At 39.1% G+C, this 25,831-nt stretch overlaps 6 protein-coding genes and 1 non-coding gene across 11 annotated transcripts; 3 read left to right on the top strand and 4 right to left on the bottom strand.

Moving 5' to 3' along the window:
• Positions 1-329: 329 nt before the first annotated feature.
• LOC18017164 (beta-(1,2)-xylosyltransferase) lies at positions 330-2,684 on the top strand. The gene is made up of 3 exons (XM_006401387.2): positions 330-1,010; positions 1,271-1,420; positions 1,616-2,684. The coding sequence occupies exons 1-3, from the start codon at positions 330-332 to the stop codon at positions 2,366-2,368; spliced, it is 1,584 nt and encodes a 527-aa protein (XP_006401450.1). The 3' UTR covers positions 2,369-2,684.
• A 761-nt stretch (positions 2,685-3,445) lies between these two features.
• Positions 3,446-6,420, top strand: LOC18017163 (protein HEAT INTOLERANT 4). 2 transcript variants are annotated; one of them, XM_024156227.1, is made up of 14 exons: positions 3,446-3,795; positions 3,973-4,011; positions 4,129-4,182; positions 4,275-4,338; positions 4,460-4,518; positions 4,616-4,740; positions 4,815-4,872; positions 5,143-5,173; positions 5,324-5,400; positions 5,492-5,530; positions 5,678-5,740; positions 5,841-5,888; positions 6,001-6,123; positions 6,278-6,420. In XM_024156227.1, the coding sequence occupies exons 1-14, from the start codon at positions 3,541-3,543 to the stop codon at positions 6,323-6,325; spliced, it is 1,083 nt and encodes a 360-aa protein (XP_024011995.1). In that variant the 5' UTR covers positions 3,446-3,540; the 3' UTR covers positions 6,326-6,420. The 2 variants fall into 2 exon arrangements, with proteins under 2 accessions (XP_024011995.1, XP_024011994.1); XM_024156226.1 differs by having other exon boundaries at positions 5,143-5,203.
• A 52-nt stretch (positions 6,421-6,472) lies between these two features.
• Positions 6,473-6,545, bottom strand: TRNAA-AGC. Its single transcript has one exon. It is a non-coding gene; the product is annotated as a tRNA-Ala (tRNA).
• Positions 6,546-7,597: 1,052 nt separating this feature from the next.
• Positions 7,598-11,130, bottom strand: LOC18017162 (kinesin-like protein KIN-12F). Its single transcript, XM_024156223.1, has 8 exons — positions 10,793-11,130; positions 10,578-10,646; positions 10,389-10,487; positions 9,485-10,300; positions 9,300-9,398; positions 9,172-9,213; positions 8,302-9,072; positions 7,598-8,165 (listed from the first exon to the last, which is right to left on the bottom strand). The coding sequence occupies exons 1-8, from the start codon at positions 11,060-11,062 to the stop codon at positions 7,854-7,856; spliced, it is 2,478 nt and encodes an 825-aa protein (XP_024011991.1). The 5' UTR covers positions 11,063-11,130; the 3' UTR covers positions 7,598-7,853.
• Positions 11,131-12,227: 1,097 nt separating this feature from the next.
• Positions 12,228-15,130, top strand: LOC18017161. 3 transcript variants are annotated; one of them, XM_024156225.1, is made up of 3 exons: positions 12,298-12,349; positions 12,830-12,849; positions 13,664-15,130. In XM_024156225.1, exon 3 carries the CDS (start codon positions 13,685-13,687, stop codon positions 14,894-14,896), a length of 1,212 nt encoding a protein of 403 aa, XP_024011993.1. In that variant the 5' UTR covers positions 12,298-12,349; positions 12,830-12,849; positions 13,664-13,684; the 3' UTR covers positions 14,897-15,130. The 3 variants fall into 3 exon arrangements, with proteins under 3 accessions (XP_006401447.1, XP_024011993.1, XP_006401446.1); XM_006401384.2 differs by lacking the exon at positions 12,830-12,849 and having other exon boundaries at positions 12,228-12,349; XM_006401383.2 differs by lacking the exon at positions 12,298-12,349 and having other exon boundaries at positions 12,545-12,849.
• A 344-nt stretch (positions 15,131-15,474) lies between these two features.
• Positions 15,475-19,897, bottom strand: LOC18017160 (protein TORNADO 1). Its single transcript, XM_006401382.2, has 2 exons — positions 17,032-19,897; positions 15,475-16,943 (listed from the first exon to the last, which is right to left on the bottom strand). Exons 1-2 carry the CDS (start codon positions 19,795-19,797, stop codon positions 15,570-15,572), a joined length of 4,140 nt encoding a protein of 1,379 aa, XP_006401445.1. The 5' UTR covers positions 19,798-19,897; the 3' UTR covers positions 15,475-15,569.
• An 889-nt stretch (positions 19,898-20,786) lies between these two features.
• On the bottom strand, positions 20,787-23,334 carry LOC18017159 (heterogeneous nuclear ribonucleoprotein 1). Of its 2 annotated transcripts, none has more exons than XM_024156224.1 (5): positions 23,169-23,334; positions 22,890-22,986; positions 22,518-22,752; positions 21,310-22,375; positions 20,787-21,216 (listed from the first exon to the last, which is right to left on the bottom strand). In XM_024156224.1, exons 3-5 carry the CDS (start codon positions 22,737-22,739, stop codon positions 21,203-21,205), a joined length of 1,302 nt encoding a protein of 433 aa, XP_024011992.1. In that variant the 5' UTR covers positions 22,740-22,752; positions 22,890-22,986; positions 23,169-23,334; the 3' UTR covers positions 20,787-21,202. The 2 variants fall into 2 exon arrangements, with proteins under 2 accessions (XP_024011992.1, XP_006401444.2); XM_006401381.2 differs by having other exon boundaries at positions 22,518-22,749.
• Between the last annotated feature and the right edge of the window lie 2,497 nt (positions 23,335-25,831).

Raw genomic sequence — 25,831 nt, 5'->3', positions numbered from 1 at the left:
TTCGGTTTATTTAGGATCTGGTTCAATCATATTTGATTTCTAGTCAAAATCAAAAATGCCAAACAACAAAGAGAGAGATGGAATTTTCTGCTTTAATAAATCGGCACCTTTGCAAAATTCCGAGATTCTTCTTCACGTCTTTCACCTTGAAGAATCCATTTTTCCGGCGAAACAGCCGATGAAGATTTCTACTGAATCTTTCACCGGCGTTTGAATCTTCCCGAATCGAGAGAGAAATCGATGGAGATCTAAAAATAGAAAGTTCAGTTTCCTATCTCCTGAACAAAATTTATCTGAAACCGCAAATCAAGGGAAAGAGAGAGAGAGAGATGAGTAAGCGGAATCCACAGATTCTGAAGATATTCCTCTACATGCTACTTCTCAACTCTCTCTTTCTCTGCATCTACTTCGCTTTTCACTCATCGTCGTCGTCACCGGAGCAAAACCCCAATTTCCCACTGCGGTTTCACGTCTCCGTCAACAACCACTCGGCGACTCAGAAGCCGTGGCCGATCTTACCTTCCTACCTTCCGTGGACGCCGCCGCAGAAGAATCTACCCACCGGCTCCTGCGAAGGTTACTTCGGGAATGGATTCACTCGGAGAGTTGACTTCCTCAGACCCAGGACTTCCAAAGGGAGCTGGTTTCGATGCTTCTACAGTGAGACGCTACATAGCTCGATATGCGAGGGAAGGAATCTGAGGATGGTCCCCGATCGGATCGTAATGTCGAAAGGAGGCGAGAAGCTAGAGGAAGTCATGGGAAGGAAAGAGGAGGAGGAGCTCCCGGAGTTTCGGGAAGGTGCGTTTGAGGTGGCGGAAGAGGTTTCCCGGTTAGGGTTCAAGAGAAACCGCCGCATCGGCGGAGGAGGCAGTGTGATTTCGCGGCGGCTGGTGAATGACGAGATGCTCAACGAATATATTCAACAAGGTGGCATTGATAGACATACAATGAGGGATTTGGTAGCTTCGATTCGTGCTGTTGGCACCGAAGATTTCGTTTGTGAAGAGGTTTGTGCATCTTGCTCTTGTTCTTCTGATTGAATCTGGTGATTTCAAATAAGATTGTTATTGGTAAAACTCTTCTTGCGGAATTAGATTATGTTTTGGTGAAAGATTCATACTTGGAAAGTTTTTTCTTTGATCCAAATTTGGAAGATCAAATCCATTGGAGTTTTTCACTGTTCATATTAGGTTGTGGTTTCAGAGAATCTTAAAAACATTAGTAATTTCTTGTTGATTGATGTTTGGCTTTGCTTTTGCTTGGCCAGTGGGTGGAAGAACCAACTTTGCTGGTCACTCGATTTGAGTATGCAAATCTCTTCCATACCGTGACAGATTGGTACAGCGCTTATGTTTCCTCTAGAGTCACCGGTTTGCCTAATCGGCCACACGTTGTTTTCATTGATGGACACTGCACGGTACGTTCCTCTTCTTTTTCATGTTCATGATCATGGAGTGAGAAATTCCAGTTTCATTTGCTCCTCCTATATCTTTAGACTTGTAGTTACTGTTGGTTATATGATTTGGAATTTCCTGTGTTTTTAGTTTACTCCATTGATGATTAAAATGAATCTAGTAGGAGTTTCATGTCCATGTTGTGAACCTTTTTGCAGACGCAGCTAGAAGAAACATGGACTGCTTTATTTTCCGGAATCAGATACGCAAAAAATTTCAGCAAACCGGTTTGTTTTCGTCACGCGATTCTTGCACCATTGGGATACGAAACCGCGCTTTTCAAGGGCTTGACCGGAGAGATTAACTGCAACGGCGAATCAGCTCAAAGTCTGTGGCAAAACCCGGATAACAAGAAAACCGCGAGGCTCTCAGAGTTTGGCGAAATGATAAGATCAGCTTTCGGGTTTCCTGTGAACAGACACCGCTCATCGGAAAAACCTTCGTCGTCTTCATCATCCTCTGTTCACAACGTTCTCTTTGTCCGCCGTGAAGATTACTTAGCGCACCCTCGTCACGGCGGTAAAGTCCAGTCTCGGCTCAGCAACGAGGAAGAAGTGTTCGACTCGTTGCACCACTGGGTCGAATCTGGCTCCATTGGTTTGACGAAATGCGGGATCAACCTTGTGAATGGATTGTTTGCGCACATGTCGATGAAAAATCAAGTCCGAGCCATCCAAGACGCGTCAGTGATCATAGGAGCTCACGGAGCGGGGATGACTCACATTGTGTCTGCAACACCAAACACTACGATATTTGAGATTGTGAGCGTAGAGTTTCAGAGACCTCATTTCGAGCTTATAGCCAAGTGGAAAGGTTTGGAGTATCATGCGATGCATCTGGCGAATTCACGGGCGGATCCAACGGCTGTGATTGATAAGCTAAAAGAGATAATGAAGAGCCTTGGCTGCTGAAACCCACACACACAAAAACAAAAAAAAACAAATGTGGAATCGGAGTAGCGAGCGAGTTCGAGTCTCCGGTGACTCGTGAGTTCGAGTCTTAGCGGCCACGGGATGTTATGATATATATACTCTTTTTTTTTTCATTTGTAGGTGAGTTAATGATGTCAAAGTGGTGTAAATTAGCTTTTGCTTTTTGTACTAGACAGGCTTTTTGACCCGTGAGTTCGAGTCTTAGCGGCTACGGGATGCATTCTGATTCATAATTATTCCATAGTATCTGGATGTAAAAGTGATACATGGTATTTCCAAAATTTCCTTGTTTTTTAGAGAACCGGGTGATTGTGAAGAACAATTGGCACAAAGAACGAACGTCCCTTAACGATCCCGTCCTTTTAAGCTCCTCGCTGTTTTAGCCACCACTGCCCACTGGTTATGTTTCCTCTATCTTGGTTTGATGCATCACCGAAGAAGATGAAGTTGATAACTGAAAAGAGAGTTTTGAAGTGATGGCTAAACCTGGATTCGTGATTGTCAACCGTGTTATAGTCTATCTTAAAGCTAGATTAATAGCTCGTGTTGAGCTTTTAACACCATAAGTGATGCCTGTTGGCTACAAATAATGAAGACGATGTTATAGAGTTACAAAAAAACACATGAAGATTTGGTGGACATGACTAGAAACAGAACAGAACCTAAATCACTGAGACATTTCTAATCCACATATCTGGTCACATCAAAACTGCTTTCTTGATTGAAAGTCTTCTTCAACAGAGTATATAAAGGCTGAAACAAAGACTTTTACTACGTACGCAACGCAAGACCAAATGCTTTTACGCTTTTCTTTTTGTTTTTCTTAACCAGGCTTTTTTTTTTTTTTTTTTTTTTTGACGTCATTTCCATTAAAGACCCAAATTGGGTAATTACATGGTCGACCAAGCCCAACAGTTTTACAACATAAGCCCAGGCTTCTAAAATACAAGCGTTGACATCACGCTGGACCGAAAAAATAAAAAAGTTGTCAACATATTCAGCGTTGACATAACGCAAATCCAAACAAAAAAATATCAAAAAAATACATAAGCGCCATTGATCCCTACCTTAGTCTTTCTCTTTTGTGCCTCGTATCTTCGGTGTAGGATATACAATTCAAGTGCTTGTTAGTTTCTATTACTGTGTGTGTAATGAGGAAAGGAACGAAGAGAAAAGGTGGTTCAAAAGCACTAGGCAAAGTTTCTGTTGCGGAGATTCACAACGATGTGGTGATGGCTGAGTCTCACGCAAACGCGGAGGAGAATGAGGAAGACGCCATGGGAGTAATAGACGAAGAACCTAATTCCTTAACGCCGGTGGATCAGGAAGATGAGGCCAAAGAAATTTCTCCAAGAGCTAAGAAAGCCCGACATGAGCCTGAGTACTTGGAGGAGAAACGTAATCTGGTATGCTTTTGCTAACCTTAATTAATTTAGGATATACACTGGTTAAGGAAGATTCATCACTGTGATTCAATGCAATTTGGGGCGCTTGTGCTGTGTGTTTTGGTTATCTAAGCTTAATTATATGAAAAACTGAAAACAGAAGTGAGAATTTTTCTTTGTTTTTGGGTGTGATTTCAGCAAGATTTGTGGAAGGCTGCGTTTCCTGTTGGAACTGAGGTATATATATATATTTGTTTTTTTGAGGAATTAATCATATGGCTTTAACTTCGGGGTTTGTTACTGTCTCCCATTGATATATATTTTTTGCTCATGGTTGTTAATTTTTGATGGCAGTGGCATAACATAGATGGAGTTTATGACATCGATTGGGATTTCAAACATCTTGAAGTAAGTTGTTTGGTTATAATTCTCTTCTTTTCTTTTTCTGATGCTGTATATTGTTGATGAGATTCTGGTTATTTATGTTTCGTCTGTGTCAGGAAGCATTGGAGGAAGGAGGAATGCTCTATGGGAAGAAAGTCTATGTTTTTGGCGTTGCAGAACGTAATTATAATGTTTCTCTCGCTTTTCTTCTTTCTTGTTTTGTGCTGTATGCTCTCTTCCTTTTTTTTTCCTTAACATTTGCTTCTAAGTCCTGGTTAATTTTCACTTTTTATATTTACAGCTCAGTCTATCCACTACAAAGGTGCAGCGAAGTATGCCCATGTCCCAACAGTCGTTGCCGTGAGTTAACCTCTATCATCAACGATTTGCTTCCTATCACCGATCATCTATATATATTATCATCTCATTCTATCTCTAATATTCTATATATATGCAGGTCGAATCACCCTTTCCACCTTCTGATAAGATAGGGGTAACGTCGGTTCAGAGTGCAGCGGAGAAAATCATTCCAATGAAGCAGATGAAAATGGACTGGGTTCCTTACATTCCTTTTGAGAAAAGGTACCATATATGATATTTCCACTTTTGGACTTTTGATGTTGCTAATTACTCCTTTTGCTTTCTTCTTCTTGCAGAGGTAGCCAAGTTGATAGGATGAATCCTCAAATTTTTTGCCTGGTCTGTACGCAGAGGAGTAAGAAGCATGCATGTGTTCTAGAAGAGATTTATAGTTAACATTATTACATATAAAACATTTGATTATTAGAACATGGAACATAGCATCACGTATCTATTACAAGATAGTTTGATGACTTGTTTTTTCCTCTGCATTTTTATTTTTCTTTAGGGTGCGTGTATCTATCCCCATGTCTTTCACCATTGCAAAACTGTAGTCTTATTATACAGATAGTAATTGTTTGAATCTATCAGTTTTGGTGTACTCATTTTAGCTTCATTATCTCCAGATCTGCTCTCAAACATTTGAAGGAAGATCGTGTAAGGAAGTTCGACTACTGCCTTCCTTCTGAGTTTTATTCCTCTACTACTAATACTAGTTAACTTTTGCAGAGTGAAAACCATTTATATACGTATATAAAATCTGATACATCTCTTCTCTCTTTTTTTTTTTTTTTTTGATTTGCAGATTTCTATGATCCATTAAAGGAAGATGAACTTGAACGGAGTACTGTGGTCGATATATTGTTCCCCTCCGAACCGCCGGTAAGTTCTCTGGCATCGAAGTGGAAGTAGGTCTACATGATTGTTTTGGGTATTAACTTTCTAACCAAGCTTTAATTTCTGTTCTTGCTAGGTTGTATGTGAATTTGACTGGAAGGATGACAAACTTGAGGTTTGCGTTTGGCTTTTTTTCTGAAACCATAAATACAAAACTTAAATTACTTGTTCATCTTCTTCGCGCTGGCTCCTTCCTTGTGTGTTCAAATTGCATTCATTGTATATTTGTATTGAGATGGCCTTTTGTGCATATCTATCTCAGGCATTTGCTAATGACCTGATTGAAGGGGAAGAAATTTCTGAGAAACAAAAGGATGAATTCAAAGTAAGTGTTTGAAGCTGTAACACAACTTGTTAGTTCATGACGCTTAAGTATATATCTCTAGTTACGAGATTTGGTTTGTTTTGTATTTTGTTTCTCTCAGGAATTTGTGAAAGAGCATGTTCGAGCAGCAAAGAAAGCCAGGCAAGAGGTAAAAATTGTAACCCGATTTGTATGTATATGAAGCTACATTGAGTGAAACTCTTTTGCTGAAATAATAAGGTGTTATTATATATATATATATATATATGTATATATTGCAGGCAAGAGCAGCTCGATTGAAAAGAATAGAAGAAATGAGCCAAGATGATAGGGAAGCCTTTCAAAGCATCAAGTTCTACAAATTCTATCCTCAGCCTTCACCAGACGTCTCAGGATTCCTCAAGGTAAAGAAGAAAAGAAAAACAAAAATCAGCCTCCTCCAATTAATTATAGTGTGTATATAAAAACAAAACAAACCGAGAGTATAGTTTGTTTTCAAAGCTACGAGAATATGTGAATCATTTTTGTTTGCTCTTTTTTTTTTTCTTTTCTTTTCAGGGGCCAAGAATAAACCGATACTACGGGAATGCACATCGAGTCCTCTGATATGGAAATCTTCAGAACTCATATTAGCTAGCTTTTGGGTTGGACGGAATGTAAAAAGTACTTTTTAGTCAAAACGTTAGAAAGATGTAAACACATTTTTTGTGATAAAATAAGTATCATCTATATACATTCAGTTGTCATTAGGTGTGGAGATGCGGGGTATCGATCCCCGTACCTCTCGCATGCTAAGCGAGCGCTCTACCATCTGAGCTACATCCCCATTTGGTAAATGGTAAATTATGCTTAATACAATAGATTATGAACATTACTGCTCAGAAGTCAGAACATTAGAAACGTAGAAAGATTGGCTGATTCGTTGAAAAAGACAATGATTTATATTTCGAAACACAAACCTGTAAATCTAATATACCACGTGGAGTGCAGAGAAACTGATGTGGATTTCGAATGGATTGAGAGGAGGATTAACATGACCATAATCTATGTGGATTAACTCAGTATGTTTCATCGTTTTAGGAATCCTCAGAATAATGTCTGGCTGAAAAAAAATGAACTAGTTCTGCAAATGTTAGTTGGATTTTCTTTAAGAAAAAAAAATAACAAGACACACGTCTCTATTTCTCATTAGCTTAAGCAGCGAAACCATTTTCCTCTGTTTTCAACATCTACAAAAAAAGTCAGAAAAAAGAAAAAATGTTGGAACAAAATCAACGTGGGCGGGAAAATGCAAGCTTCTTGGGTTTGGTAAGGAGTTGCAGAAAGAAGAGAAAGCTCCTTTGATATCTTCAGGGATTGGGAGAGCCAAATAGAGTACTGGTAAATCAACTTGAGACTTCTAGTTTGATGTCCCAAGGGGACAGAGTGAGCCAAAGCTGTTTGCCTTTTGTTAAGTCCTTCGAGGATGAAAGAGAAGGCACCAAAAGTGAGACAGCTTTGTAGCATTCCTTGTGGTGCACCTGCAACACACATGATCACAAGGTAACGAACTGTTAGCTCGGCTATGCATCTATCTTTGCATTATAGGTCAATCAATTTGAAGTTATCTCTCTCGGGTACTTTCTAAGTCCTAGGCAGATTTAAAACAAGTTCAAGAAACATCTAAAATGTTTTCATCATTAAAATTGTTGGAGACCTCTATCACACGTAAATACCTCAAATAGTTCATCATCTTAATTGAAAATGGGGGGGATATGGATTCAAAAATATACCGAAGAAACTAAGAGCAAGGCCAGTGGAGCATCCAGCAACTCCAATGAAGTATACACAGAAAAAATAAGCTTAATCGACTGCAAAATAAGAATCATAAACTGAGTGTAATGTTCTTCTCTGGAAAAGCTATGCTAAAGAAGTCTACACAGACACCATTGTTATCCCTCAAGAACCTCATGAGTCTAGATTTTTAGAGAAACTCGGACAATAAAATCAGATACTAAGTCCCTTCGAACACCTATGATTGTTCAACCTCAATCTCAAATAATCTGTTTGAAATCAAATAGATTTCACTCGCAACACACATACACAAAAAAAAAAAACACAAAAAAAAACAGATAAACACCAACATAAGAAATGATCAAGACTCCTGGTCTTGATATATGGCTCCAAACTCAGCTCTCCATGCTTGATCGTCTGCATAATCGTCATAGCTGACCAAACCGGTTCTGTGTTCTGATTCATGTTCCTCATTCTCCATGACCAAACCGGTTCTGTGTTCTGATAAATTTTCCTCATTCTCCTTGAACCATGGCTCTAATGCAGACCCTGGTAGTTTGCTTTCTGCAAGATATTGCTTCATTGTGCTCATTTCTGTTTTGTGCTTACTCTTTAACTTCTCCATTTGCTTCTTCAACCTCTCATTCTCTTCTTCAATTAAGCTGAAACGTTCCTGCAATCATAGTTTTTGAATCCAAAACCAAATTAGCAATAAAAGAATTCACAAGTGAGCCAATCACAACTAACGTTCATGTATTTTTGAGGTTTGGTTCATGAGGCTTTTCAAATTTGGTCAAAGTAAAAGTTACCTCAGAGGATTGCACATATTGCTCAGCTTCTCGGAGTCTGATAAGTAATTCTCCTGCAGCTTGGACAGCTTCAGCGGTATCTCGCAGCTGAACTTTAAGGCCCTTGTTCTCCTTTTTCAGGAACTCTCTTTCTTTCTCCTTCTCAGCTCTAATGGCAGTAAGCTCAGCTGAGAAAGCTTTTGCAAAACGCTTCCCATGACGGCCTTTCACAGCAGCTTTAGCCGCCGCTTTTTTCACATCAACTATTCCTGCCATCGTCACACTATGCCTCTCAGCTAATTCATCATACTTCTCCTGTAGTTCTGTGTATTGCTCGATGAATCTACTGTGACCAACCATAGCTCTACTAAGAGCGTCATTTAACTCCTCTGTAGCCATTTTCTCTTTTTTGAGCTCTATCTCCAGATCCTCTGCGTGTCTACGGTGGCTATCAATATCCATTCTCAGATCATCTGTTAATGATATCCATTCACTCTCCATTTCTGTCCACCTTTCACGTTCTTCCTCTAGGACGTCACTGTTGTTCTCCGCGTTCTTGGTAAGATCAGTGCTTTTCCTCATTTGAAAGGACCGTAAAAGCAAAGATGATCTCAGATTATCTGTTGATTTAGTAGGCTGTAGCTTGCTCTTAAGCTCTGCAATCTCCTTTAAAAGAGCTTCCTTTTCACTGAGATCGATCCTTTTCTTCCCAAACTCCTCACTAAGTTGGTTTGTCTCATATGTTTCCTTCACAACCTCTGTCCCATCTTCACCATCGATGGGTTTCATCAGCTTCAGAACAGATAAGCATAGTCAAATATGTGAATACCCATGTCTTGCAAACAATTCAGTGATTTATTTGTTCTGTGGAATGAAAAATCGTTGGTTTACCTTACTTGGCTCTTGCACACTGTTCTTTTTGTATTGGTCTAACTGAAGAATTATTATAAAAAAAATGTCAGAAAACTCAAATTCAACGTTTAACACTCTGTCGTCTCATCATAAGTTGTAAGGTTTACCAGACAAGTTAGCTGCTCAATTTTGGTAGCCTGCTCCATACACATGTTCTTGAGATGCTTCTCGTCTGCGCAAGTTTCTTCTGTTGCCTTATATCCTCCCTGTTAACAAAAGAAATAAGTAATCAAAACGAACAGAGCACTATAAACAAATGCAGGAAAATGCATCTCAGGTTTTCTAGACGTACTTCAGCTTCTTGGTCAAGTTTCTGTCTGCAAGAAAGGCACAGAAGAATGGATGATCCACCTTCTTTTGGTCTATCTTCCTGTAACAATGCCGAAGCACTAAGATTCTCGGCTTCATCGCAAGGCTTCAGAGACAGATGCCCAAACGAGAAGGAAACAGAAGATCTGTTTGAAAGTGAGCTCCTTTGGTGACAGTCTATAATCTGTAGTCCTCTCTGGAGACTTGCAGCTAGAGAATCTGTAGGACTCAAAGGCTTCTTGGACATACAAGGGCCAAATTGTTCGACAGTTTTGCTTCCAATGTTGTGGCTCTCGGTTACATTCCTCGGACTTGCCTGAAACTTTGTCGACACAGCCACGCTCTTCCTAAAGTTCCTAATCTTTGGAGATTCGGACAAAGCTGGCTCTTCAAGAGTACGAGCCTGGTGAGGTAAGCTGATTGAAATCCCATTTCCCACAGATTCAGCCAAGGCACAATCTTTGTGAATCCGACGCTTGTGTATCTCCACATCTTCTGAGCAGATCTCATCTCCGCTCATCGACTCTGCTTCACAACAGGACGCACTTGCAAAAGAGGATTGCATAGAATCCTTCAAGTCATCAACATCAGAGAAAGCGTGAAACTTCTCAATATGTCTATTCAATTCCATCACATCATCATCCATTGTTTCCTTTTCTGAATCTTCTTTGTTTCCACACGACATGACTAAAGACTTGTTGATGCTCATTCTCAATTGACTCAAGCTCTCCCTCACAAAGTAACCACCCTTGCTTCCATCAGGTTTGTACCCATCAGACTTGGTTCTTATTAGCTCCTCCTATAAACCACAAAAACCAACATTATACACAATGCCATTGTGCAAACACACAACAAATACACAACCATTGTGTAGCAAAAAAGGAGACCTTTAGTTCACGAATCTGGTCACCCAATTTGTCATCTTCCTCTGTAATCTCGTTAGCCATTGGGACAGATCTTGTGGCCAGTACATTCCTGGCTTCAAACTGTTGTAATTCAATCGAGATTAAGAGGCTGCAACATTATCTTTCAAATCGAAAAGAAGAATTCACTATCGTGAAGACAAAAACTGTTACCTTTAGTGGAGAATTTGAACCAATATCCTCTTTGTCTTCAGGGTAAGTGTTTGGCACAAACTTCTGAATCTGTTTAACATGTAAGCAAAACAGTTTGTCTTTTTTTTTTTTTGTTTCTGTTTTCACCGAGAATCATTTACTCATGTCGATAGTACTATGTAAAATAACGAAATGGAATCAACCTTAGATAGAAAGTTCTTAGGTAATGGATTTACCTGAGTTTGTTCTTCGGGGAGAATCTGGGTCGCGGCGGATAAGAATACTTTCTGCGGCGATTTTTTCTTCAAGTGAAGATCGTTATGAGCAGTATGTATGTTTGAGTCGCAGGGAGGCGCGTTCTCATCGTTGGATCTGAAACTTTGAGCTTGTGGATTTTGGATTGATTTCTGCTTCGCGTAGATGGATCTGGGAAGCAAATTTCGGATAGAAGAAGTCGAAATGTTTCCTAAGAACCGATTCTCTCCGATCTTCGCTGGGGACTTCATCGTTTTCACACAGATTTAGGGAAACTGAAGATTTCTAGATTTAGAGAGAGACAGAGAGAGAGAGTGTGTGTGAGTGAAAGTTAAGTGTGAGGGACAGAGGAAGACGACAAGGTATCGATTTTTGAATGTTGAGACATATCGATTCGACCGTTGGCATTCGAAATATTGTTTTCTGAAAATAAATGGGCTTTTGAAATTGGGCTTTTAAATGGATATATTGTTTTGGTAACCTACAAAGCCTTTTTATACTTTCGAATTTACGATATTATAAATTAAATTTATGATACAACATTTTTTTCACTTACCCGTAATTATTTTTAATTAATAAGTAGCAGTCGACGAAAAATAAAAAAAGTAGCAGTCATAGTTCCAAAAAATTACCGTCCGTGCAGAAATGAATTTTCGTTTTATTTCAATACTAAGGCTTTTTTAACTCGTTGATGTTTTACTTTTTTTGCCTGTGATAGTCTACTGATAGTGTAGATAAGAAGATCCTTGAGGCGGGGCGAATAATTAAACAATAATTTGGAATTGGGAGAAAAGTTGATTTGTATGTTAATAAAATGGAATATAAGGTTTTAAGCAACTAAAAAGAAAAGAGTAGGCGTCGAGATGATAGTGACATTTTTTATGTTATAATGTCAGCAATTATAGTTTGAAAATTTTGGCATTGAAAACATATATAACCAATAATTGTCAAAAGAAAAAGGAAAAAAAACCAACAATGATATTTAATTGACACATGAATAATGACAATATATAAATTCAAACATAATAAAATCAGCACTTTTTGGATCTTTTTATCATTTTACCTTCCTTGTGGGTTCTACACATCTTCATACTTTTATGTCATATCTAACTTTAATCTGTGTATGCACTCATATCCACTCAATGTTTTGATTAATAAAAAATATTTATATGGTTAACACAAAATATACAATTACAGTTTTCGTCCACTTATTTATTCTAGAAATTCCATAGTTATTTAAATATTTATATGTATTGGTTTGCAAATTGTATATAGAAAAACAAAAAACAGATATAAGTATAGAGATCATGTGAGAATCACTTGATATGCTTTGCTAAAAACTGACGAGTGGGGCCCAAAGCCCATTAGCTCCGAATAAGAAAAGTTCCAAAAGAAATGAAAACGCTCTTTTCTTCTATCTTTCCTTCTTTTTCAATGTTTGGCGATAATATTGCCAATTTACAAAACCAGCAAGAAAGACTCCATTAACGCTTTTGCCAGCCAAAAGCTCACAGCTTTCCTTCTTCAGAAACAGCTCTGTAAGTGATTTTCATTCCCGTGAAGTATTATTTGCGATTTTTTAAAAAAATGGTCATGGAAAAGAGGTAAAAGCTTATAGCTTTCAATCTACTTTTAAATTTCACAGCCGAAACAGTTGAATTTTTTGGTATATGACTATGCCCCACTTTCTTAGTGGTCCGCCATTGAAGTGACTATGCAAAACCCTAATCTTATCTCTCTTTCTTTCTGCCGACCCCTAAAATTCCAATCTTTTTTCAACTTGCTAACAGTTTTGCATTTATGTCTCTCTTTGAAAATTGTCCTGTTTGTTTCTAACTTTTCTTATGTAACTCACATGCTTGCTGTTCTTTCAATCATATTCTTACACGACTACAACTACGAATTTTTCTTTTAGCCTTTTTTTCTTTTGTTTTAAAGTTTCTCTTTCTGGGTTGCTCTGTTAGATAATTCAGCTGACTTCTCTTCTTACTACCTTGGTTTCTCTTGTTGTGGATCAGAGCTTCGTTTTGGATTTAAGGCAAGTTTTTTTTTTTTTTTTTTTGTAAGTAAATGCCCCTTTTTGTGTGTTGAGTGCAAGATGTGGCAGAATTTTGTGTTTGTGCTTTCTTTTCTGATTGGATCGAGCAAGATACTTTCGATTAGGTCATCTGTTGTTGTCATTAACACAAAGTCTATTGCTTTATTGTTTGATACCGCTCATGAGTTGTTTGACTTGGTTAGAGTTTGAATTTAAAGACTTGTACCTAAACATGACTCCAGTTAGACTGGTTTCAAAAGTTTCATTGTTGTTCAATATGTTATCTATGGTGAAACAGCTTGTAAATTGTTATCTGAATTTGATCTGTGTATTTTTTGGCTATGTCGAATTTTGAAATTCACTGTATAGCTCTGCTCTGATTTTGACATCAAACTGTTCTTTCGGTTGGTGTTTGAGTCTTTTCCAAAGAACTTTCTGTCTCTAAATCGCAATATTTCTTTTTGATAAACGAGTCATGTTCTTCAGAAACTGTTAATCCACATTGTTCCGTTTTGAACTATGTTTAGTTAACAACTTCAGGGGCTTATTCTAGATTTTTTTTTTTCTTTCACGAGTCTCTCTATTTTAAAATTTGATCTTTCAGTTACTGTACTTGCATTTATATGCACAATGGAAATTATGGAATAGCCCTTTGCATGCTTAAGAAAATGTTCAATAAACACCATCGCGTGGTGAAAAAATTGCTCAGCTTGGTGTTGTACTTATGGGAGTCATGTCTCTTCTTGATTTTCAAGTTGCCAACAAAGATGAGACCATTTACAAATACTGATACTAATGGCCCTAATGTTTGCAGGATTGTTTCTTAGGTTTTGCAATGGACTCCCCACAATCTGTTGTTTCACCATTCAAGATTGGTGAGTCAGAGAATGAGAACTCAACTTCTGTGCAAAGCTCTGGTAACCGATCAAATGGTATCGAATCAAATGGAAAAGATTCTATCAGTTGTGGCCGGCAAGACCTTGTTGGTACTCTTCAGGTTTATGTGCATCAGGCAAGAGATATCCATAACATTTGTATATACCACAAGCAAGACGTTTATGCCAAGCTTTGCCTTACCAGTGATCCTGAAAAGTCTGTCTCGACCAAAATCATCAATGGCGGTGGGAGGAATCCGGTTTTTGATGACAACGTTAAGCTTGATGTCAGGGTTCTGGACACTTCCCTCAAATGTGAGCTTTACATGATGAGCAGAGTGAAGAATTATCTCGAAGACCAGCTGCTTGGTTTTACTCTGGTTCCTATGTCGGAACTGCTCTGCAAGAATGGTAAACTCGAGAAAGAGTTCTCTCTTTCTTCCACTGATCTGTACCATTCGCCAGCTGGTTTTGTTCATTTGTCTCTCTCCTACAATGGATCCTACCCTGAAGTGATGGCTATTCCCTCAATGCCTTCATGTGTTTCTGTTGATGAAACTACCAAGAATCCAGAAGGGTCTGAATCAGTTCCGGATGAGTTGGATAAGATAGAGTTTCCAGATCCTAATGTCGCCAACGAAAACGAGAAGATGGTTTCCGAGTATTTTGGGATCTCCTGTTCCACTATCGACACAGAAACTTCTGACAGCCTGGTCACTACTGATACTGACAATCATGTAGCCAATTCTGTCACTTCTATACTGAAGCAAGATTCACCTGAGAGCAGCAATGCAACAAATGGAGGTGCTTCTCCTCACGCTTCAGCACACTCCGCCACACCAAACCATGAACATATCTCTCTCGTGGATTCCAAAGCGGATTCCCAGGAGTCAGGGAGCGAGGCTTCAGGTGAGACATCCGAGGAGAAGATTGTGAAACCCACCCTCAGTGTGAGGGTTGAGCCAGAGTCAAAGGTTGTGCAGCAGGATATAGTCGACATGTACATGAAAAGCATGCAACAGTTTACTGATTCACTGGCTAAGATGAAGCTTCCTCTGGACATTGATAGCCCAACAAAATCAGAGAATTCAAGCTCTGATTCTCAGAAGCTGCCAACACCAAAGAGCAACAATGGATCCCGTGTGTTCTACGGGAGCAGGCCTTTCTTCTGAGCATCTGTTTTACCAAGTTCAGAGGAAGAACGCAGGTCACTCTTAGACTTTTCTAATGAAGAATGACTAATCCTAATGATGTAATTTTATGATGTACTATTTGATGTTGTATCTCCCATCTGGTTCATCTCGATGCTTTAGCTGATGTGAAATTATTATTATGTATCTCTAGCCTTTGCCCTATTAGAACTATGTTCGCACTATATGAACCTAATCATGTTTGTTTATCCTGAATTGCTGATTTTTACATCCACAAGAATCTCTAAAGGATAGTGGATCAATGCTAAGATTACTTAATTATTTGTACAATCATAATGTGGTGTGATTGTCACCCGCTGGACCCACTTTGCCTTTGTGACTATCAAGAGGAGATCCCATAGGTGGGGAGAGAGAGGCAGAGGATCCAATGATTCAGCTTTCTGAAAAAAATCTTGAGAACAAATGTTTGGATGTTCTTTGGTTAGTTCAAGTGTCATTTTCATAGGTCTTGAGAGCATGCTTTTCTGTCTTTATACCATTGTGGTAATAAGAAAAAGGGATCCAACAGTTAATTGGTAAAATATTTAAAAACATTCTCATACGGTTACAGAGACTTTATTGAAAATGGTTATGACTATATGAACTACTTTCTCTTACTTTTTATTTTGTTTTGTTTGTAGCTAGTTAACAAGCATCAGAGGGGAACTTGGATCACTTCATTGGCTCTGGTGATCATATGCCGTTTGCAGATCCAGGCGATGGACCCATCGTCTCTGTATCTAACTCGCCAGAGGCCAAACTTTTCTGCAATGTCCCCGCCGGTCGTGCAATTCTGTTCCCTCAAGTAATCGATGAGCCACTGTTGAGCTGCTCTTTGGTCTTGCTCCTGAAAACCTCTATCTCTGCCTCGGTTCCTACCCAATGCAGCAGCGACCCCCATGGCTCCTGCAGCTCCGGCTGCTCCAGCCATGACAGATGGGTTGGCTAGGTGAGCGATTGCGTGGCCCAAGTCAGGTATCATGTGTCCCATCCCAGCTGCCCAGTTTGCTCCTATCCTCAGTGCAAAAGTCACCAGCTTCATGAAGTTTGTCATGTATGGAGCCAAGGCCTTGACAGCTTGGTTATCTATCTGCATCACATCACATCCAAGCTGATCTTCTACAACGTGCATTTCCCGTCTAAATTCGCATAACATGTGTATCCTTAAAGAAACCATGCCAGGAACCATTGCTGTGATCAGTCTTCTCCCGTAGTTCTCTGGTCTGACGAAGTAAAACATGTTTGGGACTTTTCTTTCATCCATCTGGACATTGTAGTTGACAAGGTAATTCACTTTGTGATAAAGCTGGAGCAGAAGTCTGTGCTCGTAGTATCTCAGTCCTTGGATCTCTTGCTTCAGGTCTCGTATCTCTTGCTCAATAATCTTCAGCCTCTGAAGTACTGCTTCAACACCCTTAGCGATTCCATCGAAGCTAGGATCAACTTTTTCCAGCTCATTGGTCACCTCTGCTTGATTTTCTGCTTCTGGATTTTCCTCGGTGGGAACTTGTAATTCTTGGGCTAAGTCGTACAGATCATGGTACCTTTTTTGCAAGACTTGTCTGAAATCATCATCAGAGAGGAGGTCGCGAGCTAAATCAAATCCAGCTCTTAGAACAGTCTTACCTGAATCTAGAACAGATTCCCATGTGTGTTGATAGTCATACATAGTCTCTGCAGGAACTGATGCTAATGCTTCTTTTAGTCTCTGGAGGGAAACAAGTTGACTTTGTCGGAATCGCGGTGGAGTTAAGTCCTGGACGCATTGTGGTCTTATGATGTGCTCAAGGAGGATTACACCGTGGCAGGTGTTCAGGATAGCCGGAATGATTAGCTGGTGAATGAACCTCAAAGTTTCTGTCAAACTCTGTGTTGAACAAGCAAGAACATCAATGTAGTTTCCCAACTGTCCTCCAAGCTCCACTCTAACATTTATGCCTTGGATCGTTATAGCGATGAGGTACTTCTCAAGGCTATAAGTCGCCCCATGTTGGTTCCTCAGTTCCATGATTATGTTGTGAAGATGCACCTGTGCAGGCAAATATCAACGATCAGTAAGGTTTGACTTCTAAAGAGATGAAATAAACAGATAGTTTTTTTTTTTATAGAGCCCTTACCTGTAAACGAGGGAAGAATCCAGGTGTGAGGAACATGTGACTTGAATCATCGCAGTGGAGATGCCGGCCAGTATAAACACAGTCCTTTGTTTTTATCTGCCATTTCTGAGCCTTTCCTCTGCCTTCTTCAAGAATCGATGGGACTAACAATGAAGAATCTGGATTGGAAGGATCTTGTTCATAGCAAAGTTCTACTTTCTTCATTATCCTCACAAGGTCACACGGATCCAAGTGCTCAAGTACCTTTGAGGTCATCCCTGGAACCGGACTCTGCAAACTATTTTTCAAAATCTTCTCCAGCGCTTTTCTGCCTACAAAACCGTTTCTTTCCCCGGAGCTTTGCTTTCTTACATCAATCTTTATCAACTGAGCAAGAACCTCCCCACAAAACCATTCGTAGTCTAGTATCAAAAAACCCAACTCCTCAAAGTAAATTACCTCTCCTGTTTGGTGAAGGCATGTGGCTACGGCTCGCCGTCTTCTCTCCACAATCTCAATGTTCTCGTTTCGAGACTTTATTCTCAAAGGAGGAACTTTAGTTTGGCAGAGGTCTCCAAAGGCTTTCCATCTCATAATAGGTTTGTTTGAATTAAATGATCTCCACTCTGATAAGAGCGGTATCATATCATTGCAAAGCTGATAAACCCGAGGAACTCTTTCAAGGATGGATTTGCTACTCAACCGAATATGATGTGCGAGTTTACTAACCGAAGTTGATGATCTTGCATCAACTGTGAATACGGTCGGGTAGAAATCCACTAAATCTTGAAACGTATCTCTCACTCTCTGAATGGAACCCACCGTTCCATGAAAGCTCTCTGATTGTTGGTTGATTTTCTCGGCATGCGTGAGGACGATTGTAACATTTGGTTTCATGCATTGTTGACCCGCTTTTCTCGAGTTGGAAACGATGAATCTAAGCCAGTATTGAAGCTCTTCTTCTACTTCTGCTGGTGGTTTGAGTTCTTTATTGCTCGGTTTCCTAATCAAGCTCAATATGATCAAGAAGAGACATGGACTTGGGAACATAACATCATGAAGAGCATAGAACTCGTGCTGCCCCGCGAGATTCCACATCGAGATCTTTGTTTCATCGTCCATAAATGTCTTTATTTTCATCCCACCAACTGTTTTAACGGCTTGCTCCACAGGATTTATCAAATTTTTCACATTCTCCACATAGGGAAAACCGGATGCAGAGTTACTTTGCAGTATAGAGTTGCAGAGAGTTGTCTTGCCTGCATAGTCTTGTCCACAGAGGAAAGCTCTAACGCTCTTTGGCTCAGTGAGTGGCATATCCTTGAGTGTATCAGCCTCTGCTTCATCTATCTTCCTACCATTTTGTCCCAGCTTCTGATAAATCTCATCTGCTTTCCCTGAATCGTGAAGCGGAGTTCTGGCTAAATCAATTTCCTCAACCAATGGATTAATCTGCAATGTCTCTGTGATTGCCTCCAAGACTCTGTCACCTCTTACCCCTTTGCAGCCCTGTAAGGACAACCGTCTTAAAGATGCGTTCTTCTGCAAGCTCTTGAAGATCTGTATGAAATCAGCAGGTCCCAGACTCTCATCGTCGTGAATCCCGAGATGAACCACAGTCTCATTTGTTGTCACCATCGTCAAAACCGCGGTAAGCCCATGTCTTCCAATCTTTGTCTTGGAACCTCCAAACACAACTGACTTGAGTGTGATGTTGGCTTGCAATTGCAGAGAAGAGAATCTACTCAACGGACAAAGCAAATCCTCGACACCAACGCTCCCAAAACGATTTCCATCAACATACAAACTCTGCAAGCTCTTGTTCTGAAAAAGTCCAGCTGCAACATACACAACCGCTTTGTCTTTAAGACCAGTTTTCGAAAGTTTCACTTCTGTAAGAGTCTTGTTCTGCTCAAGAACCCATCGGAACTCCTTGGCCCACCGCGAATTCAGCTTCGCGCATGTCATGTCTAGAGACGTCACGGTTGTGTTCATCCCCAATGCTGCAGCGACTCTGCAAGAGCCAGAAATGTCAATCTGGTAAATCCTAAGAGTCTTGCTCTCAGGCAAGAACTCAAGGCCCTTTGAGCTTCTGTCTCGTTTGTGGTCTCCACTCCACACATGAACCTCCATTTCCCTGTTCATACCCAAAACGGCAGATATCAATGGCGTCGCAGTGGAGGGACTCAAGTCGAATATGGAGAGAAGTTTCAAGCTTGAGTTTTTTTCGATCATCTTCGAGAGCTCTTCTGCTCCCTTTGACCGGATTGAGTCTTCCCAAATCTGCAATTCCTCTAACGATTCGTTAACTTCGAGAGCTGACCCGAGAAGCGTAGCTCCTCTAAATCCAATCCTCGACTCTAAGAACCTAATCTCTTTCAACGAACTGTTTCTTCTCAAAAAATCTGAGAGCTCGCTCAGACATTGTTCACTGAACCTGTTCTTTCTGAAAGCAAGCTGCTTTATCTGCGAGGTGTTGTCGAGAAACAAACCAAGGCCCTGCATTAGCTCGATTTCCCAAGCGATACCTTCGAATTCCAAGTTCCTGAGAGATGTTTGCGTCTCTAAAGATGTGGCTAGGTCGACGAAGATCTGAGAAAGTGAAGTGAGGTCGTCTCTGCTGACGTTGATGTTCATGGTGTCGTCTGTTAGTAGCTGACAATGTGTGATTTTTCCGGACGAGGAGAAAGATAAGGTTTGAAGGTTGAAGCAATTTTGTTGTGGGTCTTTGATTGCTTGAAGAAACCATGAGAGGTTTATGAAGCTTTGGTCTGCTTCTGACGCCATCTTTGGCCAAGAGAGAGAGAGAAGAAAGGTAAAGTGGGAAAACTAATTTAGTTGTCAACAAAGTTTTTGCAAATGTATAGAGGGGATTTTGCTTCTTCTTTTATAGAGGTACTTTACTTTAATGATGAGTTTGAAAAATGCTAGTTGGGAGGTGACAAATATATAGACTAAATTATTGATTTATCATCAAATGTTGATATATTGTTTTTATAAATATTTGACAAGTACGGGATTCAATTAAAGTTATAGAATGATTTGATTTTTATTGAGATTTTAGATGATTTTGATGATTTTTGGTGAATTTTTGTTTTAAATATAATTTTATTTAAAATTCTAAATGATGTCACTTTAAAACCATGAGATTTGGAGTTTTGTATTTTTTAACTAAGAAATCTTCTAAATAACATAAGATTTGTTAATTTAATACAAATCACTTCAAATGCTTATTTCAATACACCTCATGAGTTCTCTCTTATAATGTTTTGATAATTACATCTCAATCACATTCTAAAATAACTTAGAGTAAATCAAAATACTGATTAAAAATTTATAAACAAAGTATTCTTTTCCATAACTATAAAGAATTGAAACCATTATTTCTGAACATTAGATATGGTAACTTAGTGTATAAATGCCAATAATAAGAAACAAATCCACAAATGCTTTATTATAAGAATTTGTTTAATTTAAAAATCAATAAATAGAAACTTCTACGTCAGAAAAAAATAATAAAATGAATAGCCTAAAAATTTGGACCAATGCCTGTTAGGATCTGAACATAAAAGTAAAGAAATTTCGAAAAAGTTTTGGACCGACTTTTGTAATGGGACCTGTCTCACTGTCTGTCTTACTGTCTACGGCTTGTTCTGTAATACTGTCGATTTCATTGTTATATTATATAAAATCTTTCATTTTTTGCTACAATTAGGAAAAGATCTGACCATAAAAATAAATTTTAACAAATTTCTTCCAAAAATAATAGACATAAAAATAACTAAAACTAATAATCCAAAGTAAGTACAGTATATATCATTTACTCATTAGGGATATATGCAGCAAAATAGTCATATCCCTCCTCTCATACACAATGACTTTCCCACGCTAATTCAATTCAAACAAAAAAAAAAATCAAAAGTTTTCATGAACAACTCGAGTTTAAAAAGAAAAAAAAAAGAAAATTAAAATTACAAAAACAGAGCACAGAACCCTGAAGAATCTTGATCGAAAATTCTACGACCTTTGTTTGATTATTTCTATGAGAAGAAGCTTTGGCAAAGACTCACGGTGTGAATATTAATAAAGTTGGTTTCTTTGTCATGAACTCCCAAACTCTGCAATTGAAATTGGTTTGCTTTTAATCTACAAATCTCTCACCTCTTTTTTTTTTTACTTGGTTTTTGATAACCTATGCCGCAATACCTAAACAAAAAACACATATCAGAACATTTCCATCGCAATCAAATGTAACAAAGTTTATAAAAACAACAAAGTTAAAAGGTGTTTGTTAACTACCTCTATTAGTTTGTCTATTTCCAACATTATAGCTTCCACTGTAACCTTCCGAGTCATTAGCAGATGGGTCTGAACCTACATTGTCAATATCATAACCGTAAGAGCGAGACAAAGTGTCAAGCTCGTGAGAAGTCTGAGATGGTAGCTGCTGCTGCTGCTGCCACGTTGAGTCGCTATAAACCGAGCTGCCTCTGTACAATTCCCCTATTCCGTTAAATGGAGACGCGGAAAGTCCAGAGCCCGTCCCAAAGCTCCGACCATAACCATTGTTATCATTACCAACAGCAGAAGAAGCAAGTCCCCAGTTCCCTCTGTTGTTTCCACTCGAGACATTCAAGTTCCAACCTGTTCTGTTTCCCCACAAGTACTCTCTGTTGTTCGAGCTGTAAGGAGATTCAGTTCTGTTCTGCCCGATCGGAGAGGCGTAACGGTTTGGGGAAGGTTCGTTGAAGTAAAGGTTACTTTGAATCCGAAATGTAGAAGAAGCTGTTCCATTATAGCTTGGATTCAGATTCAAACCGAGGCCAAAACCAGAAACTAGATTTCTACCGCTACCAATGATAGGACTAAACCTGCCACCAGCAGAGCCTCCTAGGTTGTTATAATAACCAGGACCAGGACCAGGACCAGGACCAGGAGCAAAGTTATTTAGGTAGCTATTAGTAGACATCATCCTATTAGAGCTGGTACCAGGAGGAAGAGGGCTTCGAGAAACCGGGGAAATCTCTTTAGGAACGGCTCTTTTGACCTCGACAAGTTTCCCATTGAGCTCATGGAAGGTTTTGTGGAGAACACTATCAACAGCATCATCTGAATCAAATGTGATGAAGCCAAAACCTCTTGGCCTCTGCGTGTTATGATCATACATTACCACAACATCAGCAATGTTACCAAACTGATCAAAGTATTTCTTGAATTCCGCCTCGGTGATGCTAGACGGTAAGCCTCCTACAAAGATCTTCTTAGTCCTTCCACCACCACCACCACCATGGACAACAGGTGACATAAGCTGTATAGGACTCGCGTGTCGCTGATCATCTCTAGGCACGGCCTTCTTCGCCTCAACCTGAAAAATACGATCGATACTTCTTAAAGACATTGTCTTACACTCTTAAAAGAAACATTGTTGCCACTTTCCTAGAAGATCCTGCAAGATCTGAGCTTTTTAATATCCGCTCAAGATATTGATGATTGGTATTTTAACTAACCGTTCGGCCATCGATGATGTGTTTCTCCATGATGACTCTCTCTGCAACACAAGGATCTGCAAAGACGATGAATCCGAAGCCACGAGCACGTCCTGTGGCACGGTCTCTCATGATCACAGCTTCAACCACATCACCATACTTGCTAAAATAGTCTCTTAGCTTTTCTTCATCTGTGTCCCACGATATCCCACCAATGAAGAGCTTCCCCAGATCCGATTCCATCTCTTAGCTCCTGCTAAACCATCACAACATTTTTTTTAAAAGAAAATAAAAAACAAATTGACTCAGACGAGAATCATAAAGACGGAATTTTTCGGATGAGTTTCAGCGAAAGTCTGTTTGAAATTGAAAATTCAAAGACGTGGAACATACTTTTGTTGTCTGCAATTCTAAGATGGAATCCGATCTCTTTTTCTTTCCTTTGTTGTTGTTGTCCTGATCAAATAGCGAAATTGGGTGATCTTCAAATCTGAAAAATGCATCATCGAAATCATAAAACCAAAAACCCAGAAACGGAAAATTCGTTAAGAAGAATAACGGCAGGAAACAATGGTGGGGTGGGGTGGGGAGGAGACAATGATGACTAAACGCTCGATTAAAGAAGGGAACAAATAAAATTTTGAACTTTGAAAAAAAGAAACAAAAATTCACCATTTTGGAAGATGACCCAGATGAGGAAATGTGGAGAAAAAAGAAGAATAGAGAAACAGAGGATGTTTTGTTCATCCTATAATGAACGTCTTTTCTCTCTCTCTCTCTCTCTATGGCCTACGGGCTACGGGTTCGTCTCTTCTCACCACGATTGTCTCTCTCTCTCTCTCTCTCTCTCAAAAGCTTATTAAAAACTTTTCCTTTTGATATCTGTAAAAATGGTTTTCTTTAATAATCCATTCAGAAGAGTTTTTTTGATAATTTAAAACATAAACAATAAGAGAGAGAACAATAGTCTCCCATATAATTTGAGATTTGGCTTTCTTATGGTTTAAGCATCTTTTGGGTTGGGGATTTGTAATAGAGAGAGGTACTTAAGAGAAAATGACAGAAGATGATGACGACCTTATTTGCTTGTTTAATTTTTTTAAAAATTTGCCAATCTAAATTCATAGAGAAAAACAAAAACTGAAAAAAATTGTAACGGTGGTCAAAATTTTATATGCTTCAAAAAACAAAATATCGGAATATTAATCTTTTAAACCTAAACTTTATGATATTGGTATGGTTGAAATTAATCTATTTTAACTAAGACTAAACTATTAGTCTATTACTATCATGGAGACCCATATAATATCATGTATATATGACCTAATTTTTCAAATAAACAATAGAAAACTTTAGATTTTATTTTAGTTACTTTTTTAACACTTTACGGTTCTGATCATAGACCGCTCATCACTCGCATTGCAATTGTAACTTCATCAGCTCCTAAGCGTTTTCATTTTGACAAGCGCTTGATTCAAAACAAAGATTTCAAGCACTATGTGGCTGATGGCTGGAATTCGCTCAATCTATCTCCCAACTGTTCTATTACAGACCAAATCAGAGAGTGCAGGAAATCTTTGTCACTTTGTCGTCGAAATTCCTCAATAAATTCGGCAAAAAAGATTGAATCCTTGCAACTAGATCTTGATTTTGCTTTACAAAGTTCGGGATACAGGCGTTCTCTGATTCCTTCTCTCCAAAGGCAACTTGCAGCTGCTTACCGAGAAGAAGAATTGTATTGGAAAGCCAAAAGCCGTAATACTTGGTTATCAGTTGGGGATAGTAACACCAAATACTTCCATGCTTGCACTAAATCCAGATATGCAAGGAACAGATTGCATTCAATTCAAGATGCTACAGGGGGTATCTATAGAGGTGATAAGGACATTGGAATACATGCTGAGAAATTTTTCCAGAATATTTATACCTCCTCCAAGAATCCAGTTCATGAAGTCTTGTTTACTGACTTCCAAGCTTCTGTAACTACGGATATGAATGATCATCTCACTCGGGAGTTCACTGATAAAGAGATTTTCGATGCCATTTGTTCAATTGGATCGGATAAATGCCCTGGTCCAGATGGTTTTACAGCCAGATTTTATCAAGAGTGTTGGGATATTGTAGGCACAGATGTTATAAAGGAGGTATGTCGTTTCTTTGCTACAAGCTCTATGAGGCCTGGAGTTAATCATACTAATATATGTATGATCCCCAAGATTACAAAGTCCAATACTCTCTCTGATTATCGGCCAATAGGACTCTGCAATGTGCTATACAAAATAATCTCTAAACTCTTGGTGTTACGGCTAAAAACGCTTCTGCATCGGATTGTGTCTGAGGAACAAGCAGCATTTATCCCAGGCAGGATGGTTTCTGATAATGTTCTTGTTGCAAATGAATTGATGCATTCTCTTAAGGCCAGGAAACGTGTGTCTAAGACATATATGGCTGTGAAGACAGATATAAGCAAGGCTTATGATCGTGTTGAATGGAATTTCTTGGAAAGAACTTTGCAGGCGTTTGGATTTTGCAATACCTGGGTTCAATAGATTATGGCTACAGTCAGAACCGTCAGCTACTCTGTTTTGATTAATGGCAATCCAAAAGGAATGATTCACCCTGAAAGAGGCTTAAGACAAGGGGATCCATTATCCCCTTATCTATTTATACTTTGTGCAGATGTACTCAGTCATCTCATCAAGCAAGGTGTTCGCAAGGGTAATATCAGAGGTATAAAGATTGGAAATGGGGTTCCTCCGATCACACATTTATTGTTTGCAGATGATTCTATCTTTTTCTGCCAAGCAAACAATCGGAATGCAAAGGCTCTCAGAGATATCTTCTCGGTTTATGAAAGAAGTTCAGGGCAAATGATTAACACCTCTAAATCCATGATAACTTTTGGAAGTAGAATCCCTGGAGACTTACAGCAACGTCTGAAAAATATTTTAGACATACAAAACCAAGGTGGAGGGGGTAAATATCTAGGTTTGCCAGAACATTTTGGGAGAAAGAAATCTGAAATGTTTAAGTACATTACAGATGCAGTTAAGAAAAGAACGTCTTCTTGGAGTTCGAAGCTTCTATCCCCTGCTGGAAAAGAGGTTCTGATTAAATCTGTTGCAGTCTCAATGCCAGTGTATTCTATGTCATGTTTTAAAGTACCATCAGGGGTTGTGAAAGAAATCTCAAGTCTCATTTCTAAATTTTGGTGGGAGAAAGAACAAGATAAACGTGGGATCTCATGGATTGCCTGGAAGAAACTACAGAAGTCTAAGAAGGATGGAGGATTGGGTTTCAAAGATCTAGAGAAGTTTAATGATGCACTTCTTGCA

Source organism: Eutrema salsugineum, unplaced genomic scaffold (genome assembly GCF_000478725.1).
Source record: "Eutrema salsugineum unplaced genomic scaffold, Eutsalg1_0 scaffold_2, whole genome shotgun sequence".
Lineage (NCBI taxonomy): Eukaryota > Viridiplantae > Streptophyta > Magnoliopsida > Brassicales > Brassicaceae > Eutrema > Eutrema salsugineum.
Note: the sequence above shows the minus strand (reverse complement) of the source record. Positions and strands in the feature narration are given on the sequence as shown.